The 13,318-nt window shown below is 45.0% G+C and overlaps 1 protein-coding gene across 1 annotated transcript in view; it reads right to left on the bottom strand.

The window, feature by feature from the left end:
• Positions 1-13,318, bottom strand: part of APBB1IP (amyloid beta precursor protein binding family B member 1 interacting protein) — a 281,248-nt gene that overhangs the window by 3,043 nt on the left and 264,887 nt on the right. Inside the window, exons 13-14 of the mRNA XM_029588668.1 lie at positions 9,027-9,144; positions 4,757-4,839 (exon numbers count right to left, since the gene is read on the bottom strand). Coding sequence (XP_029444528.1) covers positions 4,757-4,839; positions 9,027-9,144 — 201 coding nt within the window. The remainder of the gene's footprint in view (positions 1-4,756; positions 4,840-9,026; positions 9,145-13,318) is intronic.

Here is a 13,318-nt window from a genome sequence, read left to right on the forward strand (position 1 = left end):
AATTCTTTATATCTATACTTTTGACCCAGAGTATTTCACTTTATCCATCATACAACTGTTTAACTAATATTAAAATAGCAATAATACAAATTCTATGGCTTTGAGTGCATTGGAATCAGCATTTCATAGAAGGACTCTCAATTCTTTCTTTTTGCCATTGTGATTGGTGAAGTAGCTTACTTTAAGAGGGTAATTTTCAAAGGGTCTTGAAAATTGCGCAACTGATACACATGTAAAATTGCATGCACTTTTATGTGCACAGAAGAGAGGCATTCCAGGGGATGGAGTCTGGACAGAGTTGGGACTCTTATGCACACTTTTGATTTAAAAAAGTATGCATGTGAATTATCTTTGCATAATTATGCGCACTGAATAGCAGGTGTAATTGTGTGTACGTAGTTTTGTGGGAAAATTTTCCATGCAGACTTATGCGTGTATGTCTGCTTTGAAAATTGGTGTATCTTATGCACAGTTACAAAATTATGCCTTAAGTGTAGGTGTAATGGATTATACATACTCTACAGCAAGCGTAAGCCTAAAAACTAGGAATGACCAGGTAAAAGAGATAGCACATCAGCTCAGGGAAAGAGATAGACAAATGACAAAAAAGTCTGTCAATAGAGAAGAGAGACAATCGGGGGGGGGGAGGGGGTGGGGAAAAAGGGTCTCTCTGGATTGAGCTTCAGGAAGCTGAGGGTCCAAGCTCCATCCAGACTGGCTGCATCCTGAAGCTTAGAAAATTCAGGGGTTTAAAAGGAGAAGCTGGATCAGGCGGAAGACTGAGTAGTGGAGGGAGACCAGAGTTATTCTGATCAGAGAAGACTGAACTGTATCAGACAAAGGGGCCTGATGTAATTAGCTGAATGTTACAACTATGTACTGAAATTCAGTGTAGAGTTTCTTAATGCACAAACTAATGGTGTGTTTTTTAACTCCTGATGCTGTAAGCTAATGTTATGCTAATGCATCGGAAGTTAAAAAATGCAAACAAACCAGAAAATATGCACACAGAAAAACATGATTTATGCTCATAAATCTTATTGTATTACGAAAAAACATGGTTTATGTGCACCAGGCAAGCTTTCTGTGCATAAAATATGATTTATGTGCACAAAATGTACTTTCTACACAAACGAACACTTTATACACAAAGCATATTTTCTGCACATAAAATACTGACTACAGGTCCCGGCACTGGAACTCTCTCTTCTGTCCGTAGACTGACTCTAGCACTGGAAACGTTATTCCACCTCAGACTAGGACTAAAATTTCCAGCACTAAGAAAACCTGAGTTAAGTCAGCACACCAAATCTGCAGTAGGAAGTAATAGCTGATGCCTTTATTTGCATGGACTTTCCATGTGAAGGCATTATCAGTGCAGGTAGTTCTACCACACAATTTTTGGGCACAAAATTTCTTGCTGTATGGGGAGTAAAGTTTGCACACAAAAAATGTGTGCACAACTGCGGGTAAAACTGTGCGTTTTGCTGTGTGCACGATATTACATGCAGCCCAAGGTGAGAGAAAGGAGGCATCACTGCCAATGAGCAGTAGGCCAAAGACTGGAGCCCAAGAACTAGAAACGAGAAGAGATATGCTGGGCCAGCCTCAGCCCACTAGCCTGCACCTCTCCCCTCCACACTTTTGGTTATGGAAGTGGGGGAGTGGAGATCCATAGTCCATGGGGCTATAAAGCAAGGGTGGCTAGCTGCAGTCCGTAAGAGCTACAAATAAATCTGGCTCTCAGGATATCTACAATGAACATTCATGAGTTAGATTTGCATGCGCTGCCTCCATTGCATGCACGTGTATCTCATGCATGTTCATTGTGGATATCTTGAAAACCAGCCCTGTTTGTGGCTCCCAAGGACCAGAGGTGGCCACCCTTGCTCAAGGGAACGTCAGTTCGCAGTAGTCTTCAAAAGATTTTCCGAAACTAAAGTTATTGACTTGGAGGCATGGTAAGATAGCAAAGCAAGACAGTTGTGCCATAATGACTCATTTGAACGTGGTTCGCTTGTCTGATTGGTATTAACTATTTTGAGGGCTGCTGCCATGGGAACCAATGATATAAGAAATTGTGCATGGCTGTTAATTATAAAGAAAGGCTGCCACAGATTTTATTTTTCAAAGCAGAAAATTAGGGCTTTATAGGATTTGCAGTTTATGAAATTCTTTTAATCTTTTCATGCTACGCTTTAGAAAGTGTTTACCAAACAGTTCTGCTTTTGTTACCAGTTAGGAAATAATGGGGCAGATTTTATAAATTTGCGCACATGCGTACTTTTGTTCACGCACTAGGCGCGAACAAGAGTATGCGGGATTTCAATAGATACGCGTGTAGCTGCACGTATCCATTAAAATCCGGGGCTGGCGCGTGCAAGGCTGCCCAAAATCGGCAGCCTGCGGGTGCCGAGCCGCACAGCCTGCCTCCGTTCCCTCTGAGGCCGCTCCGAAATCGGAGCGGCCTCGGAGAGAACTTTCCTTCGGCCTCCCCTCACCTTCCCCTACCTACCCCACCCCCCCCGGCCCTATCTAAATCCCCCCCTACCATTGTTGTAAAAGTTACGCCTGCTCGAAGCAGGCGTAACTTGCGCGCGTTGGGCCGGCCGCCAATGCGTCATGGTCCGGTCCGGGGGCTGGTCCGGAGGCTGCGGCCACGCCCCCGGAACGCCCCCGATGACGCGCTGGCCGCGACACGCCCCCTGACACGCCCCCCAGGAAATCCTTGGGACTGACGCGCATCCCCGGGCTTGCGCGCATCGCCGAGCCTGCTCAACGTAGGCTCGGCGCGCAGGGGGAGTTTGGGCCAGGTTTTCGGGGGGTACGCGCGTATCCCTTTGAAAATCTGGCCCAATGTGTCTGTTTCTTCCTAAGATGTATAAATCTGATGTGTCATCCCAGGACCTTAGGGCAACTTTGCCGCAGCATGACATTGCTTGATACGACCGGATACACTTAACCTCTGATTTAAAGTGAACCATTTTCATAAATAGAAAATTATGTGCAGCACACTGGGGTTATTGAGTTCTATATTGGGGAGGGGAGGTTTAGCCAAAAAATTTTAAAAAGTTTGTGCAGGAATCATTGCAAGCTATAACATAGAAGAAAGGAAGGAAATGGAATGAAATTAATGTTCAATTTAGAAGCCTCTCATATTGGTAACATTCCTCTGTAAAAAGATATTATAGAGTTTAGAAATTAATATGCACAGAGAACTGGCCAATTAAAACTGCCATCAGCCTGTAAATATTAATGGTTAGCAGCAGTGAGCCTGAATTTTGCCACTGAAGTCAAAGGTGAATTGACATGAGCTTTCATGACATACGGCTCTAGACTTACAACAGTTTTAAAGGGCCAATGGACTAACAAGCAAAGGCAGAGATTTCAGAACTTCAGAAGGTCTATAAGTACAATATCGCAGTCAGGGGTGGTTCTATCATGAGGCAGGGTGAGGCGGTCGCCTCAGGCAGCAAAGTTTTGAGATGCAAACTCTCTGTCTGTGGGCGCTTCACCATGCCTTTAGGCGCAGTTCTGCCAACAAGTCTGAGGGGTCCCCATCAGTCGCTGGTAGGATGAAAACAAAAATTAGCGGCATCAATTTGATGACTGGCCCATGGGATCCCCATCCGCCATAGGCAGGAAGAAAAACCCCAGCAGTGACATCATTTTGATGATGGGCCCGTGGGGGTCCCCACCCCTTGTGGGCAAGAAGAAAGGAACTGCAGCCGCCGATGACCACTTTTAATGATGTGCCCGCAGGGACCCCACCTCTTGCAGGCAGAAAGAAGGAACCAGGGAAGTGGCGGCGCGGTTCTGATTGACATGCCTGTGGGTGTCCGTCCCCCCCTGTGGACAGGGAAAAAGGGACCATGCTAGCAGCAACGCACTGTTTGATAACCTACTCCTGGGCCGAAGTAGAGCCATGACGCGCCAAAGATGACTGCCAGCAGGATCCCCACCCTCCTGCGGGCAGTTACGACATGGGGAGGAGGAGAGGCAATGCACCAGGCAGTGAAGGGAAGAGAAGATGCTTCCCCATCTCTTCTCTGTGAGAGGGGAAGGGGGGAACTGTGCTGAGCTGAATGAATGAAAGGGGAGGGCATAGAAAAAGAAGGGAGTGAGTGAGAGAAGGAAGAGGATTGCTTAAGAGGGAAGGAGTGAGGTGAGAGGAGAAGGGGGAATAGGGGTGAGTGAGTGGGGAGGAGATAGGGAAGGAGCAAGCATCTATTGTGGGGGATGTGAATGAGAGACGGTCCAGGGCCAGTAGAAGTAGGTGGCTGCCTAGAGTGCCACAGTTTTGGGGGTGATACAATGGGGGCAGGACTGCGACCTTTGCAACTTCCCTGTTCTTCCCAACCATGTGGGCCCAACATAGGAAGTGGTAGAGAAGGGGGCGGTGCTGCTGGGCAAGGAGTTGGGAGAAAGAGGGGGGAGGCGAGGAGCGGAGTGGGGCAATGCTGGGCAAAGGGTTGGGGGAAGAGAAAGACGAGAATGCAGGGCAGGAGGAGAAAGAGAGGGGGTGCTTGGCTGGAGCTGCCATCACCAGAGGGGGATAGCTGTGCCTCCATCACCAGAGGATACAGAGCTGTGCTGGAGCAGCCACTGGTATGTCGAGGGGGGGGGGGGGAGGGGGAGAGGGATGTAATTTTGAATATCTGACTGGAGTGCCAAAAGAGCTGGTCTTTTGGAATAAAAATTGATGAGTGGCACTGAATTTCTTGTCAGTAATATCAGCCTTGCATTTCTACGTTACCTCTGCGCGTTTCCGTGCCTCGGGAAAGGCTGAGCTGATTGGGGTTGCAGTCTGGTGGATCTGTCCATTTGCCTGAACCGCCCCTAGTACAACACAAAAAGAGAGATTGAGCTTCCTTCAGCTGAAGCATCAGTTGGAACATGAAATGCTCTGGACACAGTGATTAATCTGTTTGTCAACCAAAGCGAGATGACAATACACCACACATATGGCTTCAACAGAATTTACAGATTTTTAAAATACAGTGGAAGAATTCTTTCCTTTTTTTTTTTTTAAAACAGTTTCATTATGGGTTCGTCAAAATAAAATTACCAGCCATATTTCTTGTATTCTTGAGAGTTTACATTAGTGTGCAATATTAAAATGGGAGGGAACTGGCAAAATGTGGAGAGAGTCATCAGTCAAACCAGAAAATGCAACATGCCAGGCAAATCCATTCATTTACACCCTCGAAGCTAACACCTTTTGTGAAAAACCCCATAATTATTTGCAATGGTGAAGAAGCTATAAGAAAATTCAGCTAAAACTGAATAGAAATTAATTAAAATAAGGCTTCATTCTTTTATATAAAAGACAATGATAAGTTGAGGGTAATTTCTTGGTAATTGTACTGTGTTTTCCAACATGTTCTGTATTGTCAGGTTTAATTAAAATATGAATTCTAAAGCAGTCTGTTTTGCCAGTGATGACATACTCATGGCCAGTCATTCTCAGCTGGAACCTATTTCCTGGGCTTGGCTCGCCTTCCTCCATGCCTCTGCTCAGTCAGCACCTGCCCCAAAAGGCTCTGAAGCGGAGTCTCCTGGGTCTACATTTATTGCCAGCAGGGCCATTGCAAGGAGTGGTCAAGCAAGGTGGATACCCTGGGGAGCTGCCAAACCAGAAGGGCATCCCACTGTGCCCTTTTGGATCAGTCTATGAGTCTGAAAACATGCAAAGAGGAAGGGGGCACTGAAAGCGACCCTTACCCTGAGTGCTGTTTTGTCCAGTGACTGCCCTGGCAGCTACTTAAACAAGTTTCCTTGATTAGGCCCCATGCAGGGAAATTTCTCAGTAGGGGCAACAGACTGTGGATCCCTTCAAAACCTGGCACTTACACATCCTGCAGGTGTCACTGTTGCACAATGGCTGGGATTCCCTCTCTCTAGGGGCAGTGAACACTGCCTCCACATCACTAAAACATTTGGGGAAATTTTCAGTTAGGACACGTAGTTACAAACCATAGGGGTGCTTTAAGTGTGCGTACGTCATGCAAATTTTCAGAGAACCTCCCCCCCCCCACCCCCCCAAAATCCTGTGGAAGCACAGTTGTAATTTTTATCTTCCTAAATAAGAACAGGCCGTAGGAAAAGGTTACTAGCTACAGTTGCCACTAGCTAAAATGTAAGCTTGCAAATGTTCATTTTTATCTGTTTGAACATGTGTAAAGGTTATTTTTTTCCTCACAGTAAATATTTATTCTGTATAGCAGAAGTGCTGTTCCCCCTGCTACTATCAGGGAGAAGATGATGGTAGTAGATCTAATTACTGTTATTTCCAGTTAGCTTACAGGTTCTGTTTTGTATTTTGTCGTAATTTAGCTTTTTTTTGTCTTCTACAAACACATTCTCATTGCTCAAGCACTGCACGATTAAAGGACTTTGAAACATATTCTTGGACGTGGAGGGATAGGAGGGTGCAAATAGAAGGGATTGGGTGTGTAATCTTGATGAATCTTGAGCCACTGGTAACCTACAACTCATAGATAGCAACAAATTAAATTCTCCGTGGTTGTCACAAGTAGTTGCCATGAATACGTTCTTTTGCAGCAACGTTCATCCTTTCTTATCACAGTTCTTCCCGTTCTTCAAAAGAAGCTTTATTTTAAAAATGTCTTAAGAACTGCAAATTCATTAAAACAGCAGCAGCAGCGATAAAAAGGTGGCATGAGGGAGATTTATAACGGATTATGAGAAGTTTCATAGCCCTTCCTCTGTTAGTAATAAAAATGACATGCGTGAACAGGACTGAAAGGGAGGGAACAAACCCATCGATCCCTCTGTCCTCCCTGTTTGCTTTGCAGTAACATCAGCCACGAACCTTCCCTATGAGACAGCACTGCTCATAGATAAGTGGAGTTCAAGGTCTTCAGCAGAGTATAAACGGTGATATGTGCAGTGTCTGACAGTGTTTTGGACGGCGTGGCCTCTCTGTGAATTCTGCCGTGCTGGAGAGTTGTTCCTCACATTTTCTGCCCATTTGACAGGTCCAATACTAGATGTGGCATGTATGAATGCAAAAACATTAATTTAGAGTAACCAGACCGAGAGCGATATGAGATCATCTTTCATGAGATGATTGATGTATGGAGTTTCATTGTGTCCATGTAATCATTTTATGTGCAGAATTACATTACCATCTGACGAACATATAGTTGCTAAGTGCGACAGGGTGCCCAGCTCTGCCCTTTAATAGCAGTTCTGCCCCTAACAAAAATGGCAGCATTGGCTTCAGCTGGACTGAGTGTCCTCAGTGTGTGTCAGAAGTCTCAAACAGACCCTGCCCCTGTCTTGATGTTAATGTACTGTCAGTGCATGGAGGAAGAGTTCCCCCCTCCCCACTGGGAGGAGTTGTGAGTAGGTATAAAAAGGTTGCATCTTCGGAGTCAGAAGGATTTCAGGAGCTGGAATTTTAAGGGGTGCCATCTCTCCACAGAGTGGTGCCAGTGGGCCTAGCCCTTCCGCAGGGAAGGTTCAGGCAGAAGGAGGAGAGAAGAAGTGCTCCTTCGCAGAGAAAGTAGTTGAGACCTGAGGAGAAGGTTGACCAGGCCTTAAGTGGGAGGAAGGAGAAAGGAGTCCCATGTTCTCTGAGAAGAAGAGTTTTGCGGAAAAAACAAATCCAAGGCTGAAGGAGCCCATGGAAGAAGGGAATTCTTCAGAGTTTGGTGGATAAGTGTACTGAGAAGGTTTAAAGAAGAAGCAGATTGCCTTGGGAAAATCCAAGAGTTGCTGAATGACTCAATAAATCAGCCTGGAGGCACAACAGCACGCACATCTCCCTAAGCGTGGGCCATCCAGTGGACAGCCAGCGCCATCTTTAAAAATGGCGCCGGCCATCCAGTGCTCCTACCATGTGACAGGGGCCGGCCAATGGCACGGTTACCCTGTCACATGGTAAGGGCAAAGGGCCATCAGCGCCATTTTTATTAGTGGCAGCTGATGGCCCGAGAGTGGGAGATCGCTCCTGGGGCCCATTGGACCACCAGGTAATTTAAAAACCTTTTTTGGGGGGGGGGATCGGGGGGGTGGTGGAGGCTAAGGGAGCGGTTTTAAAGAGTCTGGGTGGGTTTTTTGTTTATTGGCCGACAGCCCGAGCGCAAGAGAATGCTCCTGGGACCCCCGCTGGACCACCAGGTAATTTTAAAATGTTTTTGGGGGGGTCGGGAGGGTAGTGGAGGCTAAGGGAGCGGTTTTAAAGGGTCGGGGTGGGTTTTTAGGTTTGTCCTAACTCCCGTTAGTGTGCACTAACCCGATTAACGATTTTTTCACGATAAATCGGTGGAATTTCTATTGAATCGCACTCTTTAACGATTAATGACGATTTAAAAAATATCGGATGATATTTTAAATCGTCAAAAAAACGATTCACATCCCTACTGTGGAGTATCAGTAAAGAATCACAAACTGAGGCAGACTGCCAGGACTGAATTCAATAGGATGGGCCAAGCCTGTTTTTTCCAATCTGCATATCTTTGCAGCTGCATCACAGAGGAAGGTGAAAGTAAAATCAAAGATTCCAGCAGAGATGTAATTATGAAGTTACATATCTCTGATCACATAAATACATTTAATTCAACTCAGTCTGAATGAAAACAAAACAAATTTAATTTAATTTGGAACTCAAAGCTTTTATCACGTTTACAAGTTTGGTCTTTTTTTTTTTTATTGTATTCTTCCTCCATGCTGCAGCCTCAAGTATATGCAAATTGAAATGCCAAGATTGGCCCTTGTTTTTTTTGAGTACCACCAACGCTCTAAAAGAAATGTCAACTACTACAGTACAACCACCAAGACTCTTAACCACTTTAATGCCATCAAATCTGTGTAAAAGATGATAAATTCCCCTACCCCTCCAAAAAATGAACACTTAAAAATGCAAGGCACCCGTAAAACAATCTACGATCTAATATGGGCACACAGAGATCTTTCATGTCTGTCTCTTTATAGTAGCCTTAATGGGTGGGCCTTTCTGGAGAGGTCCTTTATTACCAGCCATCTTTATGCTAGGGTACCTGAAGATGATGTTCTTGCCGTGACGGCCGGGTCTGCTTTAGTGAGGTTCGGCCAGCGGGATGCCAGCCCCATCCGCTGCACTGCGTGCTTATGGTTGTCGTAGAGAGTCTTTCCATACTTGAGAGGAAAAAAAGACAAAAGGTTCAGAAAGTGACTGGCAGTGCGCTCAAATCAAACACGTATTGCAATAAAAGCTTCGAAAGTAAAAGGGCTCACACTGACAGATCTTTCTCCAGCTATTCAGGCAAGCACAGTAGTTGTTTTCAAGCATAAAACGCAGGTACTTTTAAAAAGGCAAAGAAAACGTTCTGCATTAGTTCGTGCGATAAGATCATATATAATAATGTTGCAGCAAGTCACAACAGGGTGTGCAATGATACCCCAGAGCTACATACCCTGTACTTCTTTGATCTATGCCATAAAGGTTACTTCCATGCTCTGGGGAAGAAGGCTGCGACAGTGGCATGTTGCAGGTCGCATGGCCAAAAGTAGGCCTAATGACCATGGGAGGGGGAGCGAGAAACAGGACAGCTGGGGCAGTGGATAACAAGGGGCGGAGCACAGCCATCTGTTTCCTGGTTCGCCATCTGTTTCTTTGTTCTAGAGGACTGTGGATGATAGGTCCCTGGTTCATAATCAGGCAGAAACTTAGATGTTCCTTTGCTGTGGTTCTCCCTCCTGCTTTCTGCTGCTTCAGCTGCCTTACGAGTCTGTGGATGGCTTTGCTGAGACTCCTCTGCGCTTTGATTCCCCAAGCTGGCTGACTCAAATCTGGCTGCTTTTTTCCTTTTGTCTGTCTTGGCTGTTCTACTGCAGTGTTGGGATGTCTGCTAGGGTTGGCTCTGCCTGAATCAAAGGAGATGCTGGGCATGTTGCAGCTATATCATCGATGTATGGCATCCATGGAAGAAAGGGGAGGTTGTGTATATTCTTAGAGGCCGATGCAATACAGTGTGCTCAGTCGAGCGCATTGTATAACTCACAAATGGATGCAGATTGTATAGGCACTACTTAATCCCCTTATGCAATAAGGGGATTAGCGCTTCTACAAAGCGCATCCAACGTGGAGTGAAACTAATAGCGCTCATCACATGCAAATGCATGTGATTGAGGCTGTTAGCTATTCACTCCAAATGGAAAAAACAAATGTACGTCTAGGACGCACATTTTAGCAATCAGAAATTAACACCTGCCTGGACCAATGGACCAATTGGCTATGGGTCCCTTCACTATCCCTTCACTGATAGTGAAGAGACCAATCGGCAATAAGTGAAGGAGTACATAAATTAATATTAAGTGCCCGATATTTTAATATTGATTCACACTCTCCTTAGGTGCCGGTAGTCAGGTACGGAGAATGGACGATGAATTTATCAGCGTCCATTTTCCTAACCTGTGCATGTGAGCTGGTGAGGAAAACAGACGCTGACAAATTCAGCATCCGTTTTCTTAACCGGTGGACAGCCGCCGACAGCAGATCTCTCTTGGACGCATGCTGTCAAAGAGGCGCTAGGGGCACGCAATCGCTCCTAGCGCCTCCTCGACAGTGCAAGCCCTAATTTAAATATTGCATCATGCCCCCAGGAGAGGTGCCTGGGGGCGCGTTAGGAAAGCGAGCGCTGAACACTCAGCGCCTGCTTTCAGTGCAACTTTTTTGCATCAGCTCTTTAATGTGGCCGGACCTGCCAGTTCACCACTAGATGTCCCTATGATTCTCAGTAGGTTGCTGGAAGAGCTTTTGTGCACTTAAAAATCACCATGGGAAGTTCTGCCAAATTGCTGAAGTAAAGGATACCTACCCAGGAGAAACACTTATATCGGTACCATATTCATCTGTAACTTCATATTTAAGGCTAAAATGGATTTTAATTTTAACTTTTAAAAATCAGCAAATTATAATTTAACACCCAGTGCCTTGTCTTGCCTGGTTTGTCCCAGCATCTCACGCCTTGGGATGCAACAGCTATCAAAACACACAGGGAATAATGCACTACTGTCTGGGCCATAAGCGAGAGTTCCCCCCCACAGAAGGATCCACCTCTGGGATAGAGAGTACAAGCCATGGGAGGAGCACTAGCCAGAGAAGCCCCAAAGGTATACATAAGTTTGTGTGCTCTTGGCTTATCATCGCAAAGCACCATCTATCCTTGTGGATTTTTAGTTCAGCTTCTGTGGAAGCAGGTTGCTTTTAGTTTCCAGCTTGCAAATTTGTCTTAAGTTATGGGAAAGGAGAAAGGAAGTTTTCACATTTAGGAGTCAGCCTCCCGTTGACTTGTCTATCCAGCCTTTAAGCTTGTTTGGACTCTTTTAAGACAATTTTGGAGACTTTTGCAATGGATTGGGGCATCTGTTGTGTAAGTTTAGATCATGTGTTAGGGAAGATTCTGGCAGACTTCTCTCTCTCCTCCAGATGATAAACTTGTCTGGGGACCCGATGCAGAGGATGCATATTTTGAATTAAACTATTTTGCACTATCTCCTCTGTGTGAAGGCAAGGAAGTTTTATTCCACCCTTCCTACTTCTTGCTTGATTTTTTCCCCCCCTTTTTGAGTTCAAAAAATATTTTTGTTCCACTTGGAGCCGACGGCCCTTGGTATCCAAGACTCAGCAAATCAAACACCTTAGAGAATGGAGCCTTTCATCCTGAAAGAAAAAGAAGTGCAGAGAGATTCATCTAAAGGAAGGGATCCCAGCAGCGTGCATTAAAGGAAGGACGCTAAAGGATACAAAGCAAAGATAACAAGAACTTCGTTGCTGCTGGGTGAAGTGTTACAGAAGGGGAGAGTGAGAAGTGCACTGCATAGGGAGGTTTCTGGAAGAATATTAAATCCGGGACTAAGCTCTGATAAATAATCAGTTCTATATATTCTAACCATCTTCCGTGGGAAGAGCCGAGAATTAAATTGGGGAATGAAGAAGGATTTAACCAACTTCAGTCTAACAGAATATTGGATTTGATGGAAGTGGATAAATGAAGGAATTCAGTGTAAAAATAGAGCTTCCAGGAGTCACAAGACTATTATATCTTTCTTCTGTCTTATTTATTGAATTAAACCAGAAACTAATTGAAGTGTAAATATCATTCAGGCATCTAAATCAACTATCAGTAAAGAAGCTGGAAACCACCATTCTCATGTGTATTTATTGGATGAAGCAACAGTGTTAATTAGCAGTGCTGTGTACCCAGGACAAAACACGGGTATAAGAACTATTGTTCGTCCCCACAATTGGAATCCTGGAACTAAGAAAGTAAAGCTATCTGTCGTGGAGAGTGAGAGACTGAGAGACATTTAAGGACTGGTGTGCAGAAAGGGCCCATCTCTTATTTCTTTTCCTATGTGCCCCTGGGTGCCAATAAAAGAACCTGTCCCACCCAGGGGTTACACATATTTTATGTTTAATGAGCAAAGGAGGAGCCATATTGGACAAAGTTAGAGGTCAGGGGAGTTTCAAGGATAGCAATTAAAAATCTGAAACCAGACTTTCTAACTTTTGAAAACTAAGGGATCCATGACCATGAGAGCCTCCTATGAGAGGATTATTTATGAACACAGGTAAACAGTGATTTACCTGTGTAAAAAGCCCAAAGGAAACCATAGACCATGAAGGAAGATAAAGGCCATATGACCCATCCAGTCTTATCATCCACATCTCCTGAGGCTGCTCCGATTTCAGAGCGGCCTGGAAGGGAATGGGGGAAAGGCAGCCTGGCTCGGCGCGCGCAAGATGCCATATGGCCTTCCTTGCACGTGCCAACCCCCAATTTATAACATGTGCAAGGCTGTGCGCGCATGTTATAAAATCGGGCATACATGTGTGCATGCCAGGTGACGCGTGCACATGTACGCCCACGCGTACCTCTTAAAATCTACCCCAATATGTTTATGAAATGAGTTGGATAATAATCTGCTCCTGTATGAGATTTTAAATAATAAAGACATATTTTTAATGCAGCCTCTGTCAGACTCAGGGGCTCTTTTGGCAGTTCAGAGGCCTAGTTGTGACCCATGCTCCCAGGGTTTTTCTTGGCAGGGGGGGAAAGAAAAAGTATGGAATGTCCTCTAGTACATCTCAAAGGCAATAAACACACTTCCTCAGGGTCTGGTATTATTCCAAAAGCGTAAATCATTTTCCTGGGGTATTTGATGTAGACAAATAACTTGGCACACAGTTCACTTGCAGCTAGGACAATCCTTACAGAAAGCAAATAAATTCAGAATCACAGTCAATGATAACAGCCACAGGAATACCTTCCTCTAACTCCCTCAAAGTGTCCTCACTAAGATGCTC

The sequence above is a fragment of the Rhinatrema bivittatum genome, chromosome 2, assembly GCF_901001135.1.
Source record: "Rhinatrema bivittatum chromosome 2, aRhiBiv1.1, whole genome shotgun sequence".
NCBI classification, from domain to species: Eukaryota; Metazoa; Chordata; class Amphibia; order Gymnophiona; family Rhinatrematidae; genus Rhinatrema; species Rhinatrema bivittatum.